General features: G+C 39.2%; 1 protein-coding gene across 10 annotated transcripts in view; it reads right to left on the bottom strand.

The window, feature by feature from the left end:
• Positions 1-25,455, bottom strand: part of NRXN3 (neurexin 3) — a 906,050-nt gene that overhangs the window by 88,081 nt on the left and 792,514 nt on the right. For 5 of the 10 annotated variants that reach the window (XM_063399090.1, XM_063399093.1, XM_063399094.1 and 2 more), the window contains 3 exons: positions 24,798-24,887; positions 18,268-18,575; positions 7,449-7,451 (listed from right to left, as the gene is read on the bottom strand). In XM_063399090.1, coding sequence (XP_063255160.1) covers positions 7,449-7,451; positions 18,268-18,575; positions 24,798-24,887 — 401 coding nt within the window. Of the gene's footprint in view, positions 1-7,448; positions 7,452-18,267; positions 18,576-19,847; positions 19,905-24,797; positions 24,888-25,455 lie in introns of all 10 variants that reach the window. The other 5 variants (XM_063399086.1, XM_063399087.1, XM_063399095.1 and 2 more) reach the window with 3 other exon arrangements.

Here is a 25,455-nt window from a genome sequence, read left to right as displayed (position 1 = left end):
ATGCTAACAAGTCTGTGCTGGCTTGTGTAAGGCTCTGGAAGAACAGTGCTGGGCAGGACAAGAAGATAGCACTCAGAAAAGAAAGTGGAAGTTATTTTTGCACAACTCAGAATAGAAACACTGTGCGCGCAGCTCATCGTCTGCTGTGGTTACCTTCAATGCCAGCAGTGACAAGTGCTGGGCTGTATGTGCATTTTCATTTATCTCTGCAGCTCCAGGCTGAGGGCAGACAGCACCCATTTCACCACAAGACCATGCTGGTGAGACAGGACAAGGGTATTTTCAATTTGCAAGTAAGCAGAGTCCTGTCAAGGGCAATATTAATTTCTACAGGGTCTGAAAAGCAGCTCATTATTCCTGACTCTGCCTGTGGGTTATTGGTGCATTAAATAAAAAAATAAAAAAAATCAACAAAAAGCCAAACCATCGCAAATAAAGGAATTTGCTATTGTCAGCATTCTGCATTGTTTTCCAGGACAATTTGTCAGCTGACTGCAGGTTCCTTTAGATACAATATGACAGTACTAATACAAGCAATTAATTAGTATGTTTCAGCTATACATCTGAAATCATTTTACAAAAGAAGAAAAAGGAAATACTAATGCCACATCACATAAAGAAAGAATCCGGGCACACAGGGGCACAAGTGCCTGGGGCAATATTTTGTTGAAATGTCAGGCAAAGTCTGGAAACAAAATGTTATTGAAGAGAACAGAGAAAATGGTGTCCTTAATAGCTGGAGGACTTGATTTGATTCATGTAAGGTTTTCCTACAATGGAATCCTATAACTATAGTTTGGGCCTAAACAGTTGTACTGGTGTCCTATCTACTGGATTGCGCTAGAGAAGGAGACTGCAAAAGTTATGTATTTACTGGTAACAATTAAATCAGCACAATGTCAAGCAAAAATTTTTTCACTGAAAAAATTGCTCAGTAAACTACAGAAGATACCATGTGGTTCAGAACCACTGAGAAGACTGGTGATACCAAAAGGAAGTTTTGAGAGATCAAGGGATTTTCTGCACCTTTGTGTCAGTTCAAAAACAACTATCCTCCAGAAGAGTCTCTGTCCTCTTTAAAAGAAAAAACAACCCAAAAAAAAAAAGTCAAACTCAAAAAACCCAAACACACCCAGCGAGTATCATCAACCTAGAACAAATCTGGGGTTTCCCACCCAAGCTGCAATTGTCAGACCACAGCCTGCCTGTATGAAGAGCTATTCCTCTCACCAGAAAGGAAGTCCTCACTAGCAAGTGTCAGGCAGCGAAGGGAATAACAATTCTCATGATCTCAGATTATCATAGTTAAACATTTCTGCAGTAATCAAAGAAAATAAGGTCTGACTTTATTTCAAGAATGAAATGAAATCCTGCTTTGCCAACAGAAAAGAAACAGCTTTGGACTGCACTGAGTAACCCATACCATGCAATTCTTAGATCCTCATGTGGTGGCACAGGACATCTACAAGCTGGATCTTGAGTTTGTCATTGCTCCTCAAAGGAGAAAGCATAAAAAAGAAAAAGTAGCAGGCTAGTATATAGTAACAACTGGTTTAGAAGCTTGCTTCAACATTCATTCTCATTATTTCTCTTGTGTAGTTTTTGGACAAATCATGTTTTGCTTAATTTTGATTTGAAGGAAGAGAGTCAGGTTATTTCAATTTATAGCTAGCTATACCTAGGTAGAGGTTTTCACCATCCATAGTCACTGCTGTGACTGCAGTGATATGAAGTTACATGTGACTCAGCCTTTAAGTTATCTGTTACCAGCTGAGTGAGAGCATTCTAGACAGAAGCACAGAGATTAATGGAGGCTGTCTTAAGCTGCTTCTCCCATATACACGGAATTTTTGGCTGCCAGTTCTCATGGACTGGATTACAGAAAACGGCAAACAACAGGTATGATTGACCAGAGGGTTCCATTTGTGGAGTTTTGTAACACAAAACCAAGGGTAGGCAAATATAAAAGCAATTGATTCTAAACAAATAAATGCCACTATTTTATATTTTGTGAAATGTACTGCTGTATTACCATGGCTAATTGAGTAATAAACATCCTGGGAAAATTAAGTATTTTCATAAGCAGTGTTTGCAGGAGTCTTAGCCACAATAGTAGTTTCAGGCAGTTACTCCTCACACTCTGGGAATCAACATCTAGAATCCAAATGAAATATAGCCCACACATACAAAATTCATGAGCAGGTGCATTGGGAAGGTAACAATGTCCTCAGAAACCTCCTGGCTGTTCCATGGGCTCAGCTACTGTCTATTAAGCCCATTGATCAAATTAGGACTAAGCCCTGCAAGGCAGGTGCCTCCTACTGTCCAAGGAAAGAGCTTCATCCTCTTTGTACTTGGCAAATTTGCTGGAAATGGAAGGGCACACCCTGTTCAAAGGGGGCAGAGATGTTACAGAGCCTCTAGCATTTGTTAGACTCATAAAAGAAACTCCATCTGAGGGAGATTATATCAGTTTATTAGGTTTGTATTCAGCTGGCCTGAAAATAAACAAAAGATAGAAGCACTGAAGAAGAAGCAAGGAACTATGAAAAGCTAACTTCATGAGGAAGGAGAAAGACAGTGTAGTCTGATGTAATGGCAAGACACTGGAGAGAAAAAATAAATACCAAAACCAGAACATGCAAGCTGAGACAGCAACGTGAAAGTCTCAGCCCTGGCAGTCTAACAAATTTACTGTGAATTCTTTGTAGGGGAGACAGCTGCCACTGAGTGCACAACACACTCCACAGCAGAGCAGCTTCAGAGAGCACAGCAGAGGTCATTCAGAAATGCTCCACATCTCAGAAAGCCTTTTTTTACTTTAGAAGAAAAAATCCAGAGTTTGACATGAATGGTTTGATTTGTTTTCCAGGTCTGTAGAAACAGATGACACAGTAAAGGCTGGAAAGTACATGTGAGCTTATCATTTTTACAGAAGCCTTAAACAGCACAGCAAGTATCTCAGCCTCAGTGAGAGGGCCAAGCAGGTGTGCCTGCCACTCAAGGTGTATTTTAATAAAAAACTTGCATTCCTGGAAAAGTAACTAGTTTCACTTGGCTCTTCTATTTTAAAGATAAAGAAATTCCTCAGAAACCCTAAGATGTTGGCTTGGTACAGGAGTAATGAATAAACCATTCTCATGGGATGCCAACATAGGCTGTGAGATATCATATAGGAGGTCAAAGCCAAAAGTAAGTTTAATGAAAACCCTTGACAACTAATGAAAATCTTTCACCAGTTCAAGAAGGACTTCAAAGTGGTAGAACTGCCACAAAAGGAAGAACAGTCTAAGAAATAAGTTATTAGGTGAATACACCTAGGGGAAAAAGGATATTTGTCTGAAGCAAGTACTGTATTCCTTTAGAAGGCGTGGATCTATGTCTTCATTAGGCACTACAGAAAAGAACAGCAAGCAGAGAAACTTCAGTAACACTTTGCAAGGGCATTGAAAAGCTTTGCCATATTAAGAAATAGCCTCGTTTAGAACAAAAGCTTCTGACTGACATCCTGTTTTACTGTTGCGGCAGTGGCTGAAGACATTAACATCCCCACCAGAGGTTACTGTCCCTGCAGCAAGGGCAATGAAGAAGACCCGTGTGTCCATTCCTCCACAGCTCCGTGTCAGGAACCAGCATGCAGTCTAACCTGCTCATCTAAAGGGGCTGGCACTGCAGTGCAGGCTCTGACCTGCAGCAGCTCGAGCACAAGCCTATGTCCTGATCTGCCAGCTCTGCCAGGAGGCAGCTTAAAGGAATGGTCAGGGACATGTGACTGATGACCTACTAAACGGCAAAATTCAGTAGGAGTCTTTAAGTCTCAAACATTGAATCTTTTCTGTCTCTTTGATTCTGCCACTGAAGTTGGCCACTTGCATTGCTTGTTCATTTGCTACCCATGAACCCCAGTTAACTCTGAAGACAGTTGCAGTACATCCTATCAATCAGGTCAGGTCATGTGTGAACCAATTAATCTGAGACAATAGATAATATTCCCTGCTTTTCAATAAGGAACGTGACAAGTTTATATGGCAATCATTTAACACTGCCTAAACTGAGTTAATTTAGACTTGGTTTCGACAGTGCTTCTTTGTTGTCCAGACATACCTGCTGTTCCTTGACAGAAAAATTAATAAGAAAAAAATCGAAATCACCTACTGTCTCTGTGGATGAGAAGAGCTTGCACATGTTAACATGATATACAAAGTAGAGCCGTGAAATGCAAATGGGGAAAATTCTCATTAATCAGTGGATGTAATTTTGCATGTCAGAAGGGGCCATTGTTGAGGTAATGGTGATATTGAGATTTTTTGAGTATTCAAAAACCTTTTCTTAAACAGCAGTTTTAGGGGTGTCTTGATGTAATGACAGCTTGGTTATTTATATCCTGCTTTGGTTATTTTTTGTGTCTTGTTTCATGGTCATGTTTAAGGCATCCTTCATTGCCATTCCAGACTACTTCTGGCTTAGCTATGCATTATTAAACAATAATTAGCAGCTAGCCTACAATTAACTGTGTACCTGTGATTAAAACAAACAATCCTTAGACAAAATTTGTAAGGTGCTCCATAAAGAAATCTTGTTAGCAGCTGTTTTCATTACTGTTAGCATGTATACACGATGGTCCAGCAGGTGCCACAAGGTCTATCCCAGAGACTGAACCCTTTGGGCAAGCAGGTTTGAAATCCACCTGTTCCCCTTACTACAAAAGAAAGAATCACAGCCCTACCCAGTAAGATTTGGCTGAAGGGATTGCTTAAGTGAACTCCCTCTACCTGGTACTATGTCAAAGGTATCAACAGAATTAGGAGTCTTCCCAAATTACACACAAGTAGGAATGCAAATCCTGTATCCAAAACCAGGAATGGCTGAACTTCTGCATACAGTCTGATGCCAAACAAGGTCAATCGAGTTAAAATTGGCTTTTTGATGCTGCCATGTGAGCTACAGCCCAAATTTCACTGCTCTGTACAAAGGAGAACCATGCCAGATACATTTAAATAGAGCAGAAATGGCACCTGGAACAACATGATCTGGTTAAATGAACAATGACTGCAAGCAGTGATCAGAAAAAACACAGTCTCACTACAGACACTACACCAGACTTATAGGACAATCCACACTTCTCTGCATCTCCTTCAGGACATAAATACAATTTCCAGTAACAAGTGCTTATGGATCATGCTCTTCAGTGATGGGAATTTTCTGTTAAGATACAGTTTTGCATTTTCAGAAGGCAAATCAATGTTTACAAACATATCCTCCTTTCTATTATTCTGTAAGTTTTAGAACTGGCCACCAGATTTTCTTACATGAAGAATTCCAATAAAGATAACTTGTTTCTAGTAACAGAGGGTATGGCCACTGTGGTCCACTGACATCTTTGACAACTTTGAGGCTATGATTCATATTACGGTTTTTATCTTAGTTTTTCTCTGCACGTCTCAAATGTTATTTTCCAGACCCCCCACACTTTTATGCAAGTAAAAGTGAAAAATTATGGATGAATGATAAGAAAAAAAACAACTCAAGTTAATAATTCATTTTTACTTCTGCAAAATAAAAACCAGCCTTCCTCTCTCTCAGAAAGTACTTTTTTTTTTCTTCTTTTAAAGGATCTGCCTGGACATCAAAAGGGAAAAGAAATGGCAGGGGTCTGGAGTGATCTTTTTCTAAGGTCTTTGCCTTCTATGAATGAATTTGCTCTAGACTTCTGTATAATGCCTTGAAACATGATGAAGTTATGATTTAGTCCTAGTCTAAACTCCATATCATTATATAGCAAAATGTATCAGTAATATTAATAAAATATACCAATAAAATATGAGAATTTCCATCAAAGAGATCAAATAAACAAGTGGATTTCTGAATTCTAGGTAAAGTATATAGGTGTTTCAAATTAATAGCCATTATTTCTCCCCACATCCTTAGTCTGAATTTATGGACCACTGCAGGTGGATGGCTCTAGAGCTGCAAAACTCTCAGATGTCAAGGCAATACACATGACAGGTGCTGCAAATGTAAGGTGCCAGATGGAGCTTAGCTCTACGCATGGACAATAGTAATCACTCCTCTTGTTTTCTCTGCAATGTCCTACTGGGAGAAGTGGGGTACAACACTGCCTAACCATTGTCACCTTTTATTGCCACCAAGTTGCCTCTCAGCTTTAGAAGGACAAAAAACCAAGGAAAGAACAGCTACCAACAGGAAAAAAAAGTTTCAAAAAATGAAATCCCCAAATCCTCCATACCTTCAGCTACAGCTGCCATTAAATCAGGTTTGAATGGAAGAGAAATAGTAAACTCCAAGTGACCAAACATGACAGAAGCAGAGGGACAGCCAGCCTGTGCGAGTCCCTCTCTCTGCTTCTAGAGCAATCCTCAGTGTTCTAAAGTGTCATTTCCACCCTCTGCCTTGCTCAATCTGCAACTCTCTTGAGGAAAGGTGGTGACACTGCCATCCTTTCACCCCATTTCTCCCCTCACAGTAGAAGCCCTGATGCCATTGAACTGTGGCTGCCTTTGATGCCTCATGTCTACCACTACAATAGTAAGCAGGAGAGCACAAGTGCCTGCCAAGAGTTCATAGATCTTCCCAAGCCATGCCAAAGGAAGCTCCTGGCCCTATGGAGAGAGCAATACAGACTCAGAGTCTGAAACAGAGACCTGCCTTGAATGGTGTAACAAACCATCATAAAAGAACAAGTCACAGACTGCAGGGCAAACAACTCACTCCTTTTGATACGGCATTTCCTAAGGCCAAAGTGAACATAGCAGATCCTGGTCCTTAAGGGTCCATAGCCAGGCTCTCACCTTCCTGTCCAGTTCATGCCAACTTCCCTCCTTCTTTTCCTCCAGGAATCACATGGAGCAGATGCAAACACCATTCCCATGGCTTCAGTTAAGAAAGGACAAAATAAACAACTTGCAAGCATCGGACATTAGCTGAGAGGCATCCAGAGAGACACTAAGCCTTTTCACAGCAGATTGTAAGTGGTCCTTGCTTCTTGCCAGGACAACAAATGTTACAGCCAAGCAAGCAGAAATTTCTCTGCTGTGCTTGAGTCCATAAACAGGACAACGTGTAATCAGCCATCTGAGCACCAAAGAATTATTCATCTTCAGGCAAGCAACAACACCTCAGAGTGAGTCAGATGTGGGGGTGGAAGAAGTTCTCTACGTGAGTGGCTCCCACTGCAGTGGTTCTTTTTGAGGCATAATCACAACACACAACCCTCCTTCTTCCTCCCATCCATCTTTCCTTTCCACCTTGGCAATCTTATTTATGTCTAGCAGCTGGAAATCCTGCTGATTCCCTGCAACCACACACAGCTCTGTGACAGAGCAGGACCAGCTGCCCTCCTGGCTCTGGAGGAAGCCCAAAAGCTCTGCTGCACACATCCTCCCCTAGTGCTTTGAAAGCTGGATGCCCTTCAGGGACTCCAGAGAAACAGGCTGTGTATTCTGACCTGCCTACCATTTCTAAATTTCATTCTCACTAATTGATAAATCTCAAGACAAAACAAGCAGGTCACAGCAGCAATCACCTGAACAGTCATTGTTCATAACCTTAAGAACAACAAATAATTATGAAAGTCTGATGGGTGACAGAGTAAATGGCAATGCATTAGGCAGTTGAAACAACTATATACAACTTTTGCAGTATATGTAACCATGTATTGGACAAAAGTGAGTGGAAGGGTGGCATGTATGAGGAGTTCAGAATCAGTTCTAGCTTGCTTTTCTATGGATATCTCTAATGAGGCTATGTTTATAACAGTGAAACAAATGTGGGCACTAGACACTCAAGTGCTCATATAAGTTCTAACACAAATGGCATTGCTCTAGCAGAGAACAAGAGGATTAAGTGCTGCCTAAATGTAATCAATTGGGAGCTAAGATGATGCATAAGATTTGGGTTCTAAACATATTTGCAAGTCTTGAGCCTACTCTGAGGACATTATGCTAATATATCCACATCAAAGAGTAATTAAACAGTCTCCAGGAACACTGTCCCTACCAAAAAAGTGCTTCTTAAAGAATAGATATCACAGATCACAGAATGATGGGTTGGAAGGGACCTCTGAAGGTCATCTCATCCAACCTCCTTCTAAAGCAGGTTAACCTTGAGGGGGTGCACAGGACCACATTAATGTATTTTTTGAGTATCTCTAGAAAAGAGACCTCACCACCTCTCTGGGAAGCCTGTTCTAGTCTCTGCCACCTTCACAGTAAAGAAGTTTGTCCTACCCAGATGGAACTTCCTGTGTTTCAGTTTGTGCCTATTGCCCCTTCCCCTGTCACTGGCACCATGGAAAAGAGTCTGGCCCCATCCTCTTGATAGCGACGCTTAAGATGTTTTTGTATGCACTGAAAAGATCCCAAAAAAGTCTGTTCCTTTATTGCAGGTATTCCTTTCTATATTCTTCTGCTCAAAGCAAAAACAAAATAAGGTCTGACCTCTTAATCACCATATCTTTAAGTCTTTTTTCTTAAGATCCTGAGGAAAAAAGACAATTGGAATCCAATTCTACTCACTCACAAGACAGGCCTCCTACTTAAATCTAAGTCATATGCACTCAAAATATTCATTTCTGTTTTTACCACAAAAGTAAATTTTCTGCTCTCTCTTGTACACGTCTTTAGAATCAAAGTGGAACTTCAGGGTCTTAATACCACTATGAAAGACTTAGGCCAAGAACCAGGGAGAAGAGAAAGGGAATACACCACCTGACGGAACTCACAGGGTATTACCTGTGCTATCAGAACAGTGCCTGGGAACTTGGTTGCGAGATGAACCAAGGACACTTATTTTACTACACAGGAAAGAAAAGAACCATTTATAGCACAGGTTTCTTGACAGATGCTGCATGAATAGAGTAAGGATTAGAAAACAGTAGCTCCTCAGGATCTGTATCCAGCCTGCCACAGCCTTTTAGCTTTCTAGCCTAAGTACTGCAACCCCCAAGCAGCTTGGCAGCTCACCTCCCTCTGCAAGATGCTTGTGTTCCACTTGCTCTGGCCTGCCCCATTAATCTTCTCACCATCAAATTTGCTCTTACCTCTTGCTTCCTGCATTAAGTTCTGCTAACAGAAGGATAATATATTAAGGGAATAATAATAACACTGATAACAATAGTCTAAGAAATACATACTTCTTTCTCCATATTTCCCCTCGTTTGATTAGTCTCCCAGCAAGAGCAGTATTAATCACTGGGACAAGAGATAAAAGATAAAGTCCAATTTGAATTTTGCTGTGTGCTACTGAGAATGTATGTGTGTGTTCAGGCAGGAGGGAGGGAGGCCGCAGGATAATCTGTCATTTTATATATTTATGCTGTTGGAGGCAGTCAGGACTGGTTCTCCATTGTTACCACAGATTAAAATCATTCATGTCCTTATACTTTCATTGGAGGTCATCTTTCAGGAAAAAAGAGATATTATGACCAAGTTAAGTTCAAGCTATTTCTGCAAATCTCTGTGTATGGCTTGGACACCAAGGCTATTGCTTGGATTACAGAAGAACACAACACATAGTATTTTTTTTGTCCTTACCTGACCTGACTCTTTTTAAACTGAGTTTTCTTGCTTTGAAACAGTTATGGGAAAAGAACTGTTGCAAATGAGAGGAAGAGGTGCATTTTAAATTATCTTGTACAAGTGAGTGATCCCAGCTTTGCCTGACTTTGAACTGCCATGGAAGAATCCATGGATCCCCAGATCTCACTTCCAGAATTTCTACTGAACTGAGTCCCAGCCAGCTTGGCAAAAATAAAAGACTTTATCCTTTGGGAACATGCAGAGTGGAACCAAGCAAAGATTAGAAGAGTGGTTACTAGGCTATATAGTACAAATTGATCTTTTCCTAGAACTTTTGCTTCTCTAAAACAGAGGTCCTAGAACCACAAGCCTCTCAGTTATGGCCAGGTCACTCTCCATCTTTAAATCATGCTGGTTCTTTCCCATATCTCTGTGGGACAGATGTATCTCATCCTTTGGATCTTAGTTGCCATCTGCCCCTCAGCATTCATCCTTTCCGTATCCACTTTTACACATTTAGCCATTCAAGCATTTTCAACATTTCCTACTCTCTCATTCATGCCCCCTTTAAAACTACTGGTATTCCCTGGGAATTGTCCTTACCCACAAATCAATTTCCTTAGAACATCTAATATGAGGCACAGTAAAATGGGCAATACAGCACCAGTTGAAAACTTGAGAAGTAATTATTAGGGACGAGGATCCCTTTATTAGTAATTTTAAGGGTGAAAAGCCAACATATTTTGTATGAAAATACCAAATACCAAATACAAATACCAAACATCAAATAGCAACTTTTCCTCCAAAGATCTACTGTTAGAAAAAAGGGAAGCATTTATATCCTGTGCACTACCAGGAGAGCTGAAATCCAGCTTTTCACCCCTTTGGTTTTATTTTTCCTTGGAAATTTTGTGAAAACACATTCTTATCTTTCAGAATATAATAGAAGTACTTTTGCAATCAAATGAACAACATGCCACCTACTCATATGCCATCTAAGGGAGGAGATAAAGAATTGGTGGTTGTATAGCTCGTCTTGTTAATCACTACTTTTACGAGCTGCACCGTGACAGACATATCTTGCAAATCAGTGACAACTCATCCCACAGATGAAAAAGAAACTAGCAGAAATCCTTCTGTTTCTGTTAGCTAACAAGACCATCATTCTGCAGAAAATCCAAGGCATTAATTAGATGGTTTCAGAAAGCAGGTCTGTCACAACAGCATGGATGTGTTTCCAATTTCTGTGCATTCACTGAAATGAATGATCTAGGAAAGGTAAGAGGTACATTCCCACCTCTCTGCCAGTCCTGTAACAAAAACAAACAAAAAAACCCCCCAAAACCCCAAACCAAACAAATAAAATGGAACTATATGTTCGGGAAGCCTTCTGGCAATGTCTGCAGCTTCCAGGCATTTCCCTGAAGTATATAAATAGCAAGAGGAACAGATATGCTATAACAAAACATGAGCCAATCCTCCAACTATATTTGAGCCGTAACCATTGATTCTACTCCATTTATTTCCAATTAGTTGCTTTTGCAATATTGGATCTCTTCATCATATCTTGTCACTGCACAACCATTCTAGAACAACACACTTGTCCTATTCTTTCATTTGGCTTGGGATCAAATGTATGGTCAACTAGAACAGCTTTAGTTCCTGAGTACTGTATTAATCAGGTTTTGAAAATAATCTTTCACGTGACTTTCAAGAATCCTTTTTGACAGGGTAAATGACATGTCTAAATCCACAAAGGGATTCTGTGCTCTGAAAAAAAGTGCATACTGATGTTATTAATGTTACTTTCTGAGAAATATATGCCTGTCTGCCCGAAGAAGGCAGGTATGAGCTTACTACAGCTGTTATTTCAGCTTCCTATTCTTTTATTCAAGAAAAGGGTGTGCTGCTTGTTGACCTAAAGGCAAGTAAAATTTTCAATAGGTCTTAATCAACACAAAACTAACTATCAGGGAAAAATCTAAAAAGATTCTGAAATGCTAGAAAAGTGCTAGACCTGCTCCCTTTTACCCTCCCCTTGCTCACTGATACTGGGCCAAATCTTCCTTTCCAAAATAGGAGAATAGAACTGGATACCTGTGTCAAAAATACCAGCCGAGATTTTGCTGCAAGACCCAAATGATTGCTCAGATCTGTAAGTTAGGGGGATGTAATCTCAACTCTTTTAGAAATTAATCAGCCAACTTGGACCTTCTGTAAACTATTACACTGAAGAAACGAAAAGGCAGTGTGGATCCTAACAAAGCACACAGAGGAGTGGCTGAAGCAACTACTTGCCAGCGCTACTATATAAAAACAGGTTATCCAAAGAATTAGTGTATGCTCTACTTTGAGAAATCATGCTTTATGCCAACTTGTGCCTCTCAAGTTTGCCACACACATTCAGTCAAACCCCTCCCCTGGAGTCACGAGACAGACATCTCCATTTGGAGCCAACAATGGCTAAGTTAAATGTTCCAATATCACTGCTGCTAATGTGAACAATGACAGCATACACCCAGCACACACCAGCATATGCAGGAACTGTTTTACAAGCACAGTGTTCTTACTGTAATTGTCCTTAGCTGAGTTTACTGAATACAAGGCTGAGTTTACTTTCATCATCAGTACTTGTCAGCACTGGGGAGCGTAGGCTGGAAAAACAATATTACAGCAAAATCACATTCTTTTGAATGGGCACTGTACTTGTGGTTCACTGATGGCATTTCTAGAAAACTGGTTCCCTACGGCACTTTCAGAAGTGCAGCACAACTGTCATCTGCAGAGAGTGGACGAAACTGTTAAAATTTATAATTCTGTTTTAGATTATATGAATGTTACAGCTAATCAGAGTATCCTGAATACGACATCAATAAATATAACACACCATAGCATTTACACATCTAATACTCACTTGGAAAATATTTTTGTGCCTTTCCCATACAGAACATTATCATACCATATACATGCTTCTGGTTAGGTAGCTACTACATTACACACCAAAGATTCTGTATTTCAGTGTGCACTAAACCTATTTCTATATTACATATTTATAAAGTCTTTACAGGTCATTTGGTATTATTGAATTAGTAACTGCAACCTACATGAACAATAGTCTGCATGAAAATTTTCAACATTTGGATTCTTGCTGCCAAACTCTGCTTTCTTTCTCTGCTCAAAGCACATTACCATTTAATCATTACAGAAGAGATGTGACTGTGAATAAGCAAATACCATTTTGTGAATGTCAGTGCAGCAAAGCAGGACTGTAGTATAGGAGAAGGGATTCCACTCTGATGCATGGTAAAGTTTGGAGCTTTGGTTGCTTTAAGAAAAAATAATGGAGGAAGAAGCGGATATGAAGGGATAAGAGCCAGACTGTGTAATTCTCAGCTGTGCCAATGAGCCAGTGAAGTCAGTCTTTAAAGCACAGACTCATCAAAAGCTCTTTTTTCATTAGAGCTTTGCAGTCTTGGGATGAAAATGTCACTAGTGACTAATAAGAAGCAAAAACCAAATTAAAGGCCAATTTCTTTCCCTACCAAATTATTATCTATGAGTGTAAAAGAAAGTACCTAGGCAAGACCAAGGGTGAGACAATTTTATTTGTCTTACTGACAGTGAAAGTCTAATTAGACTGACAAATCTTCTGTGCTATCTTCCTTTGTGATATACACTGTAAGGAAGGATTTAGCCTGGAGCTGCATGTTATGGAAAGACATTAATCAAGATTATTGGACCCTCAACAGAAAACACAGTTAGAAGGCTGAAAAGCCTAATGGTCAAAAATAAAGGCTGAGAACCTTATTCTAAGCCATGCCAATGGGCTGGACTCTCCATACAGATAATGGGCAGATCCCCCCTTCAACTCCCTAGAGAGAACAGTCTGCATATAATAAACCACGAGCTGTCGTTCTATGGCTCTAAGACTACAGCTGAAAACATCCACAAGTAATTTATTCTTGTCACTTACAAGCTATAGTTTGAACAGTTAGGCAATTGTCATTTTCCTCACCTCAACAAGTTGAGGCATGCCCTGGATCTGTAACAGAGCACACAGTTTCTGGTTCCTCATGGAGAGCCCAAGTCCATCTGTCCTCCCAGAAGGGTTATGATCTCTTTCCCACAGAAAACTGTTCTCATCTTGGGTCCTCAGCCACCCATGCCACAGGCCAGACATATTAGGGACCTGCCCTAGTGTCTCCAGAAGGTTACCTGGTTGTACTCTTGGATTTGATGAACTGAGTGTGTTTTGAATGGAAGATGTGTACCACGATGAATGATCTCTAGAATAGCTTTAGGAATTAAACTTCGCACAAATTGTTTGAAAACTGAATGACCCAGCTATGAACGAAGACAGAATGTGCCACATAAAAGCATATGAAGAGTCTCCTAAAAAGCTTTGAACATAGACACATAAAAAAGAATTCTGACCACACAAGCAGCTGCCATGGAAGCAGAAGACAAGAGAATGAGTGCCACTTTAACCTGTTTTCACAGAGGCCTCCCAAACGAAAAAACCCCTAAAGTACTTCATCAATAACTGAAGTTGTTCTTTAAATCAGCAGATAGGGACATGTGGGATTCCAGGACTTCTAACTAATGAAATAACCCTCTGAGAAGCATGACAGCCTTGCAAGAATGCAGTGTGGCTCAGCTCAGTGATTCCAGAAGCAGTCTGCATGGCATCCCTCTGCACCACACACAAAAGCTAGCAGCTTGTCTTTAAGGCCTTTGTGGCTAACATGGCAAAGGAGAAGTCTCAGAGAGGGTATCACTGTCACAGGAGAGTCTGATGTGTTAGGGCCCTGAGAGGCAGCAAGAAATTAGTACAGCACATGCCACTTCTGAACAGACTGTACTTAAATCCAGGATGACACCATGTGTGAGAAAGTCAAATCAGTGCTTCTTCTTGGGGCAGCAGAGCACAAGCACCATTCATCTCACTGAAACAAACACAAATTGAAACTTCTTCTCCCTTATCTTCAGTTAGCAAAAAAAAAGTCAGCTCTTGTTACTTCCTTCTCTGAATCACAGGAACATTATTAGCAGTATAGCACACAGCCATATATCTCAACTGTTTCTCACTCAAATACTAGCTGTCCTCCACTGATTTGAGTTTCACTGCTCTGCAGAAATTTAGTATAAATTTAAAGACATTTAAAATGCTAATTTCAGTGCCACTGGGTATTTCCAGCAATATTTTTCTCTCAAGTCCCTTTATCTTGGTTGTTTGTCTAAAACTATATACCATATCTGGCATCTTCAAATGCTGAAGCATATTACTGATCTGAACATGTACTATGTATTTCTAAACCTCTTCATTTTCCCAGCTGTTTTATTCTAACCGTGCTCTAAAATACTTCTGTCAGTTCTCAGACTACCTAACTGCAGGAGGTGTCTTGGTGTGTGTTACAAACAGAAGATATCTTTGCACTGAATCATGCTCTTCTATAGTTTCTTAACAAGTGATGTGTAAATTCAAGTCCTTCTGAAATTCTCCTGGATTTTGTAGCACTTTGTGATTACAGACTTGATATTCTGCACAAGATTTACATGCATTTCAAAAAACAGTAGTTTAAGTTACTTACATATGAAAATTAGTAATACAAGTAGCACAGATACTCCTAACAGAGTAAGAACAGTAATTCTTTATCATGAATTGTGCAATTTTGCATGAGATGCTTCACTTTTATTTGTAGCATGCCTGGTATTTCTACAATTGGCCAGAACCATTCTGTGCCAAGTAATGTGCACATCCAGAATAAACAGTACATTTTAAACCCAAGGAGTCTGCAATCTCAGCATAAAAGAGAATATCACATATGGATACAGAAGCATGGATAATAAAATAAAAAAAAAGTGACAACATTGATTGACTTGACAAACAGTCAAGCCTTAGACCATCATCAGCCTAACTTTTTGACAACTTTTTGGCATGCATCATGATGACAAAAGAGTTTCAATGGGAGTGGAAAAATTACTTGCTGTTGCCTTTTGTATGGTATCAGGAGGCAGAAAGATTCCTATGACCAAATCTAAGAAGTGAGAAAAAAGTGCTTGAATCATGCTGATCAGAATCAGAAGAGGCTAAACTTTAAACAGCCTTGAAAGCAAAGAAAAACTGTTTATTTCTGAGAAGAGAAGAGAAGAGAAGAGAAGAGAAGAGAAGAGAAGAGAAGAGAAGAGAAGAGAAGAGAAGAGAAGAGAAGAGAAGAGAAGAGAAGAGAAGAGAAGAGAAGAGAAGAGAAGAGAAGAGAAGAGAAGAGAAGAGAAGAGAAGAGAAGAGAAGAGAAGAGAAGAGAAGAGAAGAGAAGAGAAGAGAAGAGAAGAGAAGAGAAGAGAAGAGAAGAGAAGAGAAGAGAAGAGAAGAGAAGAGAAGAGAAGAGAAGAGAAGAGAAGAGAAGAGAAGAGAGAAAGCTGGGACAAGGTAATAACTAACTGTATTTGTACTGCTCATAGCCTTAGGTATCTATATTTTATGTTTCCCAAAGAGTAAACTTGTTCTATTTGATTTTTCCACCACTTAGATCTAAAATTGTAAGCAGGCTTGACGATGGTGATGTCGAACACAAGCAAGATAAAATAACTATTAGGCACCTGAAAAACCCTGGCTGGAGATACTGCCCAAGCAGGAAAAGGCAATTTCTTCTCGCTTTCACCACATAGATACTGCAACTTAAGCAGACAGAATCAAATTCCACTAAAAATAAGGAAGAAAGCCGAGCTATCTGTGCTGCAACAGCAATAAAATGGCCCAATATTGAAATGCAGAGAGTTGTAATGGAGGTACATATTGACCTTTATTTTTCTTTCAGCGGGTAGCATGAAGTGTCAAAGAGTTATTGCTTTAATATCAGCTGAGATGAGGCCATTTGTTGTGGTGCATGTGTATCCAGGAAATCGCTGCTCTAACCATGTTTTTAGAAGCACTTTGACACTTTATTAAATCTTCTTGATGCTCTTTCAGCACACAGTGGTCTCTGTAGGCTGAGTGAGCTGCCACGTAGGCTGGGCAGGAAGCTTTCAGAAAGAGTTCCTTTTCAGTCAAGCCAGCATCATTTCCAGCTTGATCCAGCCCATAAAGGTCCAGTGCTACTTTCTGTCCACTGGTATAGCTAAACACAGTTCTGCTGCCTTAAAATTATAGAGGGCAGGATAAGAACCACAGAATTTATAGTTCTGGGGATGTAACTGTAAAAATATTTTCTCTAAAATTAGAACTAGTCACTGAGGAGAAGGAACTGTAATTCTCACAAAGTTTATGACAAACAGTGACCAAACCTGGGGTAATTTCACCTCATTTAGCTAAGACTTTATAAAATCACCTGCTGGTGTTTGAGGCTAATAACTCAATTAATCCCACTCCTGTTGCCATCTGGATTTATAGAGTACCAAAGCAGCCACTGTTAAACCTCAGCTTGGATTTAATTACTCCAATAGTTGTACGTTCCACTGCAGCCAGACATACCTCACAGAACAGCTGTGGTTGGAAGGGACCTCTGGAGGTCATCTAGTCCAAACCTCTGGTCAAGTAAGATCATGCAGAGTCAGCTGTCCAGGACTATGTGCAGATGGCTTTTGAATATTTAACAGCATTGACACTCCACAACCTTTTGGGGCAACCGGGCCAATGCTCAGTCACCCTCATGTGACAAATGTTTCCTGATGATTGGAGGGAAAGTCCTGTGTTTCAGTTTGTGCCCATTTGTCTTTGGTCCTGTCACTGGGCACCACTGTAATCTTTACACTCTTCCTTCAGGTATTTGTACACACAATTAAGATCCCCCCGAGTCTTCTCTTTTCCTGGATGAACAGTCCCAGCTCTCAGCCTTTTCTCATACAAGAAATACTCCCTTACTCATTTTAGAGGTCCTTTGCTGGAGTCTCTGAAGCAGCTCCATCTCTCCAATGGTTTCAAAACAAATGTTTCATTCTAGTTGATAACACAATAACATGATAGCATACTGCTGAAATAAATAATGCACAGCTCAGACTGGTTATTCACGTGATTCTTTTCTTTGCACAGACAAGGACAGCCAATTGAAGGGGTTTATTTCTAATCAGTACCATATTCTGGCTGCCACAAAAGTGGTTCCAAACCCACTGCATTTTAAGGGTTGAAATAACTACTTTGGCACAATTAAGTCAGATAATCTGAAATTAATTTTTTATTTAGGAATCATTTTTTACCAAAGAGATTGGAACTGCTCTATGTTGGAACATCTACATTTTGCAAGAAACTGATCTTGATAGCGTTCCTTCAAAATTCTCAGCAGGAAGGCTATAAAAGGGAAGAAAAATTGACTCCAACTTGAAGTAATGCTCCATTGCTTTTCTCCTCATTATGAACTTCACTATTGCAGCAGTTCATCCTGTCATAATAATAAATAACCATACACCCACCCCCCATTAAGCCGTGTAACTCTCTTCGGAATACATTTCCCCACATATGGAACTTTTGAAACACAGTTAAAACCTCATTCTTCAGATTGTGACAATCTCACACAAATCGGGTTTCACTAGATCAGGAGCACTATTTATTCCTATTCTTACATGTATGTGCCACAACAATTCAGCCAGCTGTTTGTCCTGGCTCCAACACAGGAGGACATTTTTAAAATAGAGAGTTACATGGAACATTATTCAGAGAAATAGCTCCTATGAACTTATAAATGAGCAGCAAGATGAATTAAGAACTGAAGGAAATGGAGAAGGCTAACTGACTCACCTGGATGCTGGGCGGTGAACGATTTTTTCGGGTGGTGGTGGTCGCCATCGTGGTTGTGGTTTCCATGACTGTAGTCGACATTTCCGGTGGCACCGATGTTGTGGGTGTTGTTCCCAAGATGGAAGGGACCTCCCCAACGAGTCGGACGCTTCCATTGATTTTAATGTTGGGGTTGTTCTCTGCCGCCATGTTGAGCACTTTCAGGCCATTGTAATAGAGACCGGAGAGTTGGCCTTGGAAGAGACGCCCTCTGTCCTTCCCTCCTATGGCTATTTGCGCCTGGGTGTTGAAGATCGTTAACTGTCGTCCTAGTGAAGGGGGGTGAATAACATTATTGACAGACATTTCCTTCCATTTGCACACTACATTGAGCCCTGGCCCAAAGTGATGGACAAAGTAGATTCACTCTTGGGAGTGTTTATGATGACTAGAGAAACAGTATGGAAATGTGCCTAAAAGTCATTAATAAGGAGGATTAGCTTGAAAGTATGAATACCTAAAACTGAACCTTACACCTCAGCATCCACTTACAAAACTCTGGAGGAACTTCAGAAATCTGAACCGTTCTTTTGGTTGAGTTTTAAACTACACATAGGACTTCAACATGTGGCTATTTTTCTACTATCAATTCAGACTGCAGTACCTGTCAAGCTTTAGCCCGTAAATAAACCTCCTTTTGGACTGGTTAAAGCATTGGATTAACTCATAAAGCCACTTCTAATAATGCAAAGGTTTCAAGGGTTGGCTCAAAAACAGTAGAACATCAGGTAAAAATGAAGCAATATAAGAATTGAGTAGGAGTGTTATGACAGGATCAGTCATGATCTTTCACCTGTAAACTTTGTGTTGTGAAGGCTTGCAAATCTAAACCCAAGAACAAACGCAAACATTTCTGATGTCTCTGAAAGAGCAAAGCTTTTGAAATAGTGAGGATAACAGTGCTTCAGATGGTTAAGCCCCAGAATGCCTTACTCTGCTCTTACAGACAGTGAAATTCCAATGTAGGCAGGTTATGTGGTTTAGTCCAGGTCACATCTTGAGTGTTAGAAGAGGTCCAATATCATATGTGATAAAAAATATAATTATTAAAAATAAATCTATTAACAATTGCTAATTCACCTAGTTCTGCAGGACACTTAGATCACATTCAGCCTGGACTGCTCTATAAATACTGTTTATGTCCCAGGCTGCACTAGGCTGACCATGTTAAGAAATAAATTGCTTCATGAAGTGCAAAGACTGTGCCTATAATTTCACTATTCCTCAAAAGATTAGGGGCGTGCCACCTGAAATCTGCTGAATTAGCAGACAATCAGGCTGGACATTGCTCAGAAGGGTTATCAATGCAGCTTTAAGGCCAATCATCATTTAAATATCCTGGGCTTTCCCATTTTTATGAAGTTTGAAATATGTTTTCCAATCCCATTCCCACTCCCCAGTTCTTACTCGCCCCTTTCTGTCTAGTCCAGCCTGATGAGGGCTGCAGAATGCCACCATGTAGGAAAGCACAGCCTGTGGTCCACTGCTCATTCCTTCACAGCCAGTGGTTAGAGTAGATCAAAATACACGGGGGAGCTCACCAATTTTGGTCGTCGTGGCAGGTCTCGAAGTGAAGTGGTGATGCGGTGTAGCATCATCTTATGGTGACAGGATGGACCATGGGGAAGAGAACGGGGACAAGAGAAGAGATGTATCTGAAAGTAGTTCCTGTCCCCGAAGAGGGCCCTAGCTAACTAAGCAACAGTATATGGAGAGGTGTAACACACAGACATGTGGAGGTGGGCTGCACATCCCTTGTGCTCCTCACGCTCAGGTTTGTAAATGGAAAATTAGGACTTGATCAGGGTGGAGTAACTGCATTGATGAAGGAATGAGAAATAAAAATGGGGGGTATCCTTCCCCTGGAAAGTGTTGAAACACCTGATGCGATATTCTGCATCTCAGGAGGTTTTAAACTTGCCAGAGGCAACATATGTCTATTAAAACATCAATAAACATGCACTGAAGCCACACATCCTCAGAATGTAAATGGAGCCTTTAATCATGTCTATGACAAAAATAGGGCCCAGTAACAATATCTGTTAAGATATTCATGCCTCTCAGCCCAGTGCCTGTCTGAATTAGAGGAAATGGCATTGTACACTGTAGAAGGTCACACTCCTGTCCAATACCATGTCCTCAGAGTTTGCTTTTCTTTTGTCATGTTGTGCTTTGGATTTTTTTAAGGGATATGCTGTAAGAACTTTACTACACCATTTTCCATCCTCTGAACATGTTTCCTCCCTCTAGCACTATAGTTCTCTCCTTACTGTCTCTGCCTCTACAAACTCAGACATGTCACCCACTACTGTTACCTTCTTCCCACCTCAGTCATGGTAAGAGTGCCAAAGAGTCGAGGTAAAACGAGTAAAGAAGGGACTTATGTGTAAAGGGACTTATTTCACTAATCCTGAGATGTTACCTCTGAAAACAGATGGGAGATAACTGTCAGTTCAGTTTTCCATTTGCATCTCCATTCCATTCCATTCTTCCCTTGAATTAATTTAGTATCTTTTTTCATCTTTTGCCAAAGAGAAGAAGGTGGAAGGGGATAAGAAAGGAATTTTTTTGCCTGCTCCAGGTAGGAGAGGTCCCCAGACAAAGACAGGAGAGGGGTTCTCTCACTTTTACTGGAGTATTATGACTCAGCTCAGGATGGCAACTATTCTAACCCAAGCTCAAAGAATAGCTTTACCCATCTATCATATCTCTTGCATTATTTGCAAGAATGAAGAATTAGTATATTAAGCCTGGAAAAAAAAGAGACAATGTCTCCAAATCTGGGCCTTCATCTGCATCTTTTAATGTTGAAAGAAATTGTACACCAAGGAGGTGACCCTATTCTGGAAAAGAGAAAAAGCAGAGGAACTTTGATTGTGTATTTTGGAGTCCTCACTGTTAAATGGTTTTCCAGACCAGGATTCATGCACTGCACTGTACGGTTAATGCTGGAAACCACACTAAAAATGTGTTTGCTAAAAGAACAATCACTTGTTGCAGTCACCTACTACCTGCAATTCCTCATTCTTTGCTCTAAGATGGTGTACATGTGCATGGCAAAGACACCAGGGAAATGAATATGGAATGAGAAAAATCTTTGGAGAGAATATTCTCCTTATTCTGCCACCATATGTCTCTTCTGATCATTCTTTCAACGGAATTTAGCTGAAGCCTTTACTTCTGCTAAGTAAAATTTATTTGGCCACTGAATTTTATTGAGGAACTATTTACATTAGTAAATTCTACTAGGTGTGTAATTCAATTCTGCAGTCCTTTTTTTCGCACAGATAACTCTTCCTGCTGCTATATTAATGTCATACTAAAAGAAAAATTATCAAGTGTTTTGTAAGTATTCTGAATAGTTCAGGCTCTTGTTTCTTTGCTCTCTCATTGACTTCTTCATTCGGAAAACTGAATTCTAATTAAAAATACCACAGAGAAATCTGAAGTGTAACTTTTCTGGAGCACTAGAAGAGATTTTGGGCCTGATTTTGCAAATCCTAATTCATACTAATAGTTCTTGCTTCAAAAGTACAGTCACATCAAGAAGACTTTACAGGTAAGAGAGATTTGAATAATTAAGTACTTCTGGGATCAATCCTTTTGATGAGCTGCTTCTGGGTCTTTATTAGCTCATCCAATTGCAGAACAGGTACCATCTGTGCCTTAGGAGACACTGAGTATTTCGCTAAGGAAATCTGCTGGATTTATGACTACTGAAATTGAACAATTTAAGACTAATACTTCTTTTTATATTCACATACATAATCTTAGTGAAGTTAATAGCATTTAATATTTTGCTTATTACTCATGCAATTCAAGACTGTAAACCTGGGCTCTTAAAATTATTTTAAACTAATTTATAGAATTTAAAAGCCCTTCAAAGCCAATAGTTATGCCACTTCAGAAAGATAATGTGTTATATTTGTTTTCCAAGAATGAACTATTTTACCATTATGAATACTTTAGCAGTACCAAAGGAAGACCAAATATATAGCATTCAAAAATGTCAATCAAAAAGTGCTTCATCTTACCTCACCCAAGCCAAGAACTCAAATGGGCAAGACAGCTAGTCTATATTTAGACTCTTTGATTAATCTAATCCTCCATCCATCAGTTTGTCTTGTTCCATTTTGATAGGAAGCTACCCTGTCACTCACCACCTTTATAGTCTTGTGACAGAAGGTTTCTATGTTACATTAATTGTTAGATGGATGACCAGATGCATGAGCAGGCTGGTGAACAGCTACATAAATTGGTCTTATATTTTTTTATTTGAGTGGTACCCAAGTTGCTGAAAATGTCTATCTACTTTGGAAGGAAGGAACCAAGTTATATTGTCTCAGCTGTTACACTGCATCATTCCCTGTCACACAGTAGAAAGTAGTTTAGTAAAAATGCAGCTCTATCCTTCTAGCCTAACCACATCCAGTGCTTTGAGAGCACCTGAAGACTCAAATATTGTCTGTTTTAGACTCTAGTGCATGTGTGATTGTCTTTTAACAAAGCATCAATATCCACAAAAGGTAGACTTCAGTTCAAAACTCAAGCATGGATTACAAATGAAAAGTGTCTTGGCATGCTTTTAAGCTCAAACTTGTAGAAGCTGTGACATAAAGTAAAAAGATTTTGTGGGAAACCAAAAAGGAAATAAAAAACCAAAAACCAACAAACCCACAACCAAACCAAAAGAAAAAAAAATGATGGGTTTCTCAAGCACATGAATTGCATCAAGGAATTAGACATGCATCTGTTTTAACAAAATTGAGGCAATCATTGTCTTTAGTGTTAAAGGGACTTTAGCAATTCAGAATTACCAAAATTATTCTCTTTTTAGTGCTAGACTTTATTTATGTATTTTAGTTTGATCATGTAAATTAATAGGGCAAACCACTGAGACTCAATAAGCATTTTCTGTTTATTGTTATCTCAAAAATTTATTTACAATTTAGCTGAATTAACTGTTTATGACATAGTGGTGGTAAAAAAAATCTATTTTGGTTACACAAATATTTTTGCCTTATTTCATTAATATTTTAGCTTTAGTTTTAAACATTATACCTCTTGTAGACCAAACCTGAAAAGCAAGCAACACTGCCAGCTCTCGTTGAAGTTAACAGGAACTGAGTGTGCACAACACTTTGCAGGATCAGGCCCTTCACATGAAAATATTTTGACTGGATCAAGCCACATCCTTCCTGACCTTAATTTGTACTGGATAAATCAATTTGTTAATTCAGCTGAGGTTAGAAATTTGAAACAGAACATAAATTACATTTTTCCAGTTCTACAAGACATTGGTTTTCCTTCCTGGAAAATGTGTTAACAACCATAGTCTAAATCAGTACAGAAAATGCAAGATCTGAGTTCAAAGGTCACCCCCTTTTATTAGCAGTACTTTCATAAATGGAAACAAGAGAAGATTGTGTTCTGCTTTTTCTAGATTTCAAGGCAAGGAATTAGTTACGATGCCTTTTTTTTTTTTTTTAAGTAGTTTTTAGTAACAGAGGGAGAAGAACTTCCTGACTTAAACTCCACTGTATTACCAAGAGCCTAATTCAAGCCCTACTGAAATCACCAAGTTATTCTGTTACCTTCAAGAGGATTTAAAATGGGTTCTACAGCCAAGATTTTTTTTTTCCTCTCCAAATTTCTTACAAAAAAATAATTACTGTTCTGACACAAGTCCCATTTCAAAAGGTCATGGACTGTACGCAGAACTTTCACTCAAGCCATCTGGACTTATTCATGTTAACAAGTTTTTTTTGTTGAACTGAGGCCAATTACTCCAGGCAAACCCACAAAATTAAGTGGCACTGCCTTAGTAGACTAAGAATTTGATCCGTATTTTAGACAAATATCATTTGAGTGTTCAAACTGTGCTCCAGAAATAACATAAAAGCAACAGAACAATCATTTTCTCTGTCTCCCTCACTGGAATTTAAATGAAAATGTTAAAAAATGTTTTCTTTACAACATTTTTTAAAATCATTTAATTATCTTAATACAATTAGGAAATACACAGCTAATCAGACTCATGAGGAAAAAAACAACTTAAAGGAAGTGGTTTAACTAGTAGATTTGAAAACCTTTCAAGAAAACTTCAATAATAAAGATATAAATGTAGTTCAATCCCAAATTAAAATAGGAAAATCATGCAGTGGTTAAATTGCCATAATACATGTTGTTGCTCTTCACTCTTCTTCATTTGGCTTTTTTTTTTTTTAAATCGTCTCCTGAATTTTAGCTTGTTTGTCATTACTATCATAGCAAGCTTAGAATTTCGTCCCTTTAACTGCATTTTAATAGCAATGTATTATAGCATGATTTATCAACATATGGCAGGTGGAAGCTGACACAAATTATAATGAAAATTAAAACAGTCATTTATGCAGCAGGCGATTATCATTTAAGAAACATTTATTTGCAGGCTTTAAAAATGAGAGTTTAGAATCAAATGGGTTTAAAATGAAAGTTTTAATGACTGTTACCTTTTTCCTGCAGCCACTCCTCTACAGGCCGGTTATATTTGAAGGGGATTTTCTGTTTTACCATTTGGAACCGTTCACTATCAGTGTTGCCTTTAAAGTTTAAAAAACAGCTTAAAAACAATCTGTAAAGTCAATGAAATAGTTAAAACATCCTACATTATTTGGGTTTTTTATGACCTTATTTAGCTACAGATAGATAAGTGCTCATGTGTGTACATATATATATATTTGAAAAGAAAAAGATTTATCTTTAGTAGAGTGGAGAATAGTTGTACATCCAATTGCCTGAGGTTCTGGAAGGTCAAAGAAATTAAATCCTACAAAAAAGATAACTCAGATTCTCCTCAGAGTATTTGTTTATCCAAATTGGTTAGAAGGCATATGCAATTTGTCTGTGCCATGAGACCTCGCGTGAACTCAGTGCCATGAATTAAAACATTTTGGTCAGACTCTGTACCTGACTGCACATGGACACGGCACAATGTGTCAGGCATGGAAACACACAGTTGGCAGGAATTTGATAAACCTTCTTGCACTGGTCAAAGACGTGTTTGGACTAGAAACCCAGCAAAAAGAAAAAAAAAAAAAAAGGGAAGGAAGAAAATATATGAAATCAATGCCAAAAGGATGTAATAGAATTAGTTTAACAAAAAACCCA

The sequence above is a fragment of the Prinia subflava genome, chromosome 5, assembly GCF_021018805.1.
Source record: "Prinia subflava isolate CZ2003 ecotype Zambia chromosome 5, Cam_Psub_1.2, whole genome shotgun sequence".
In the NCBI taxonomy this organism is placed as follows: domain Eukaryota; kingdom Metazoa; phylum Chordata; class Aves; order Passeriformes; family Cisticolidae; genus Prinia; species Prinia subflava.
Note: the sequence above shows the minus strand (reverse complement) of the source record. Positions and strands in the feature narration are given on the sequence as shown.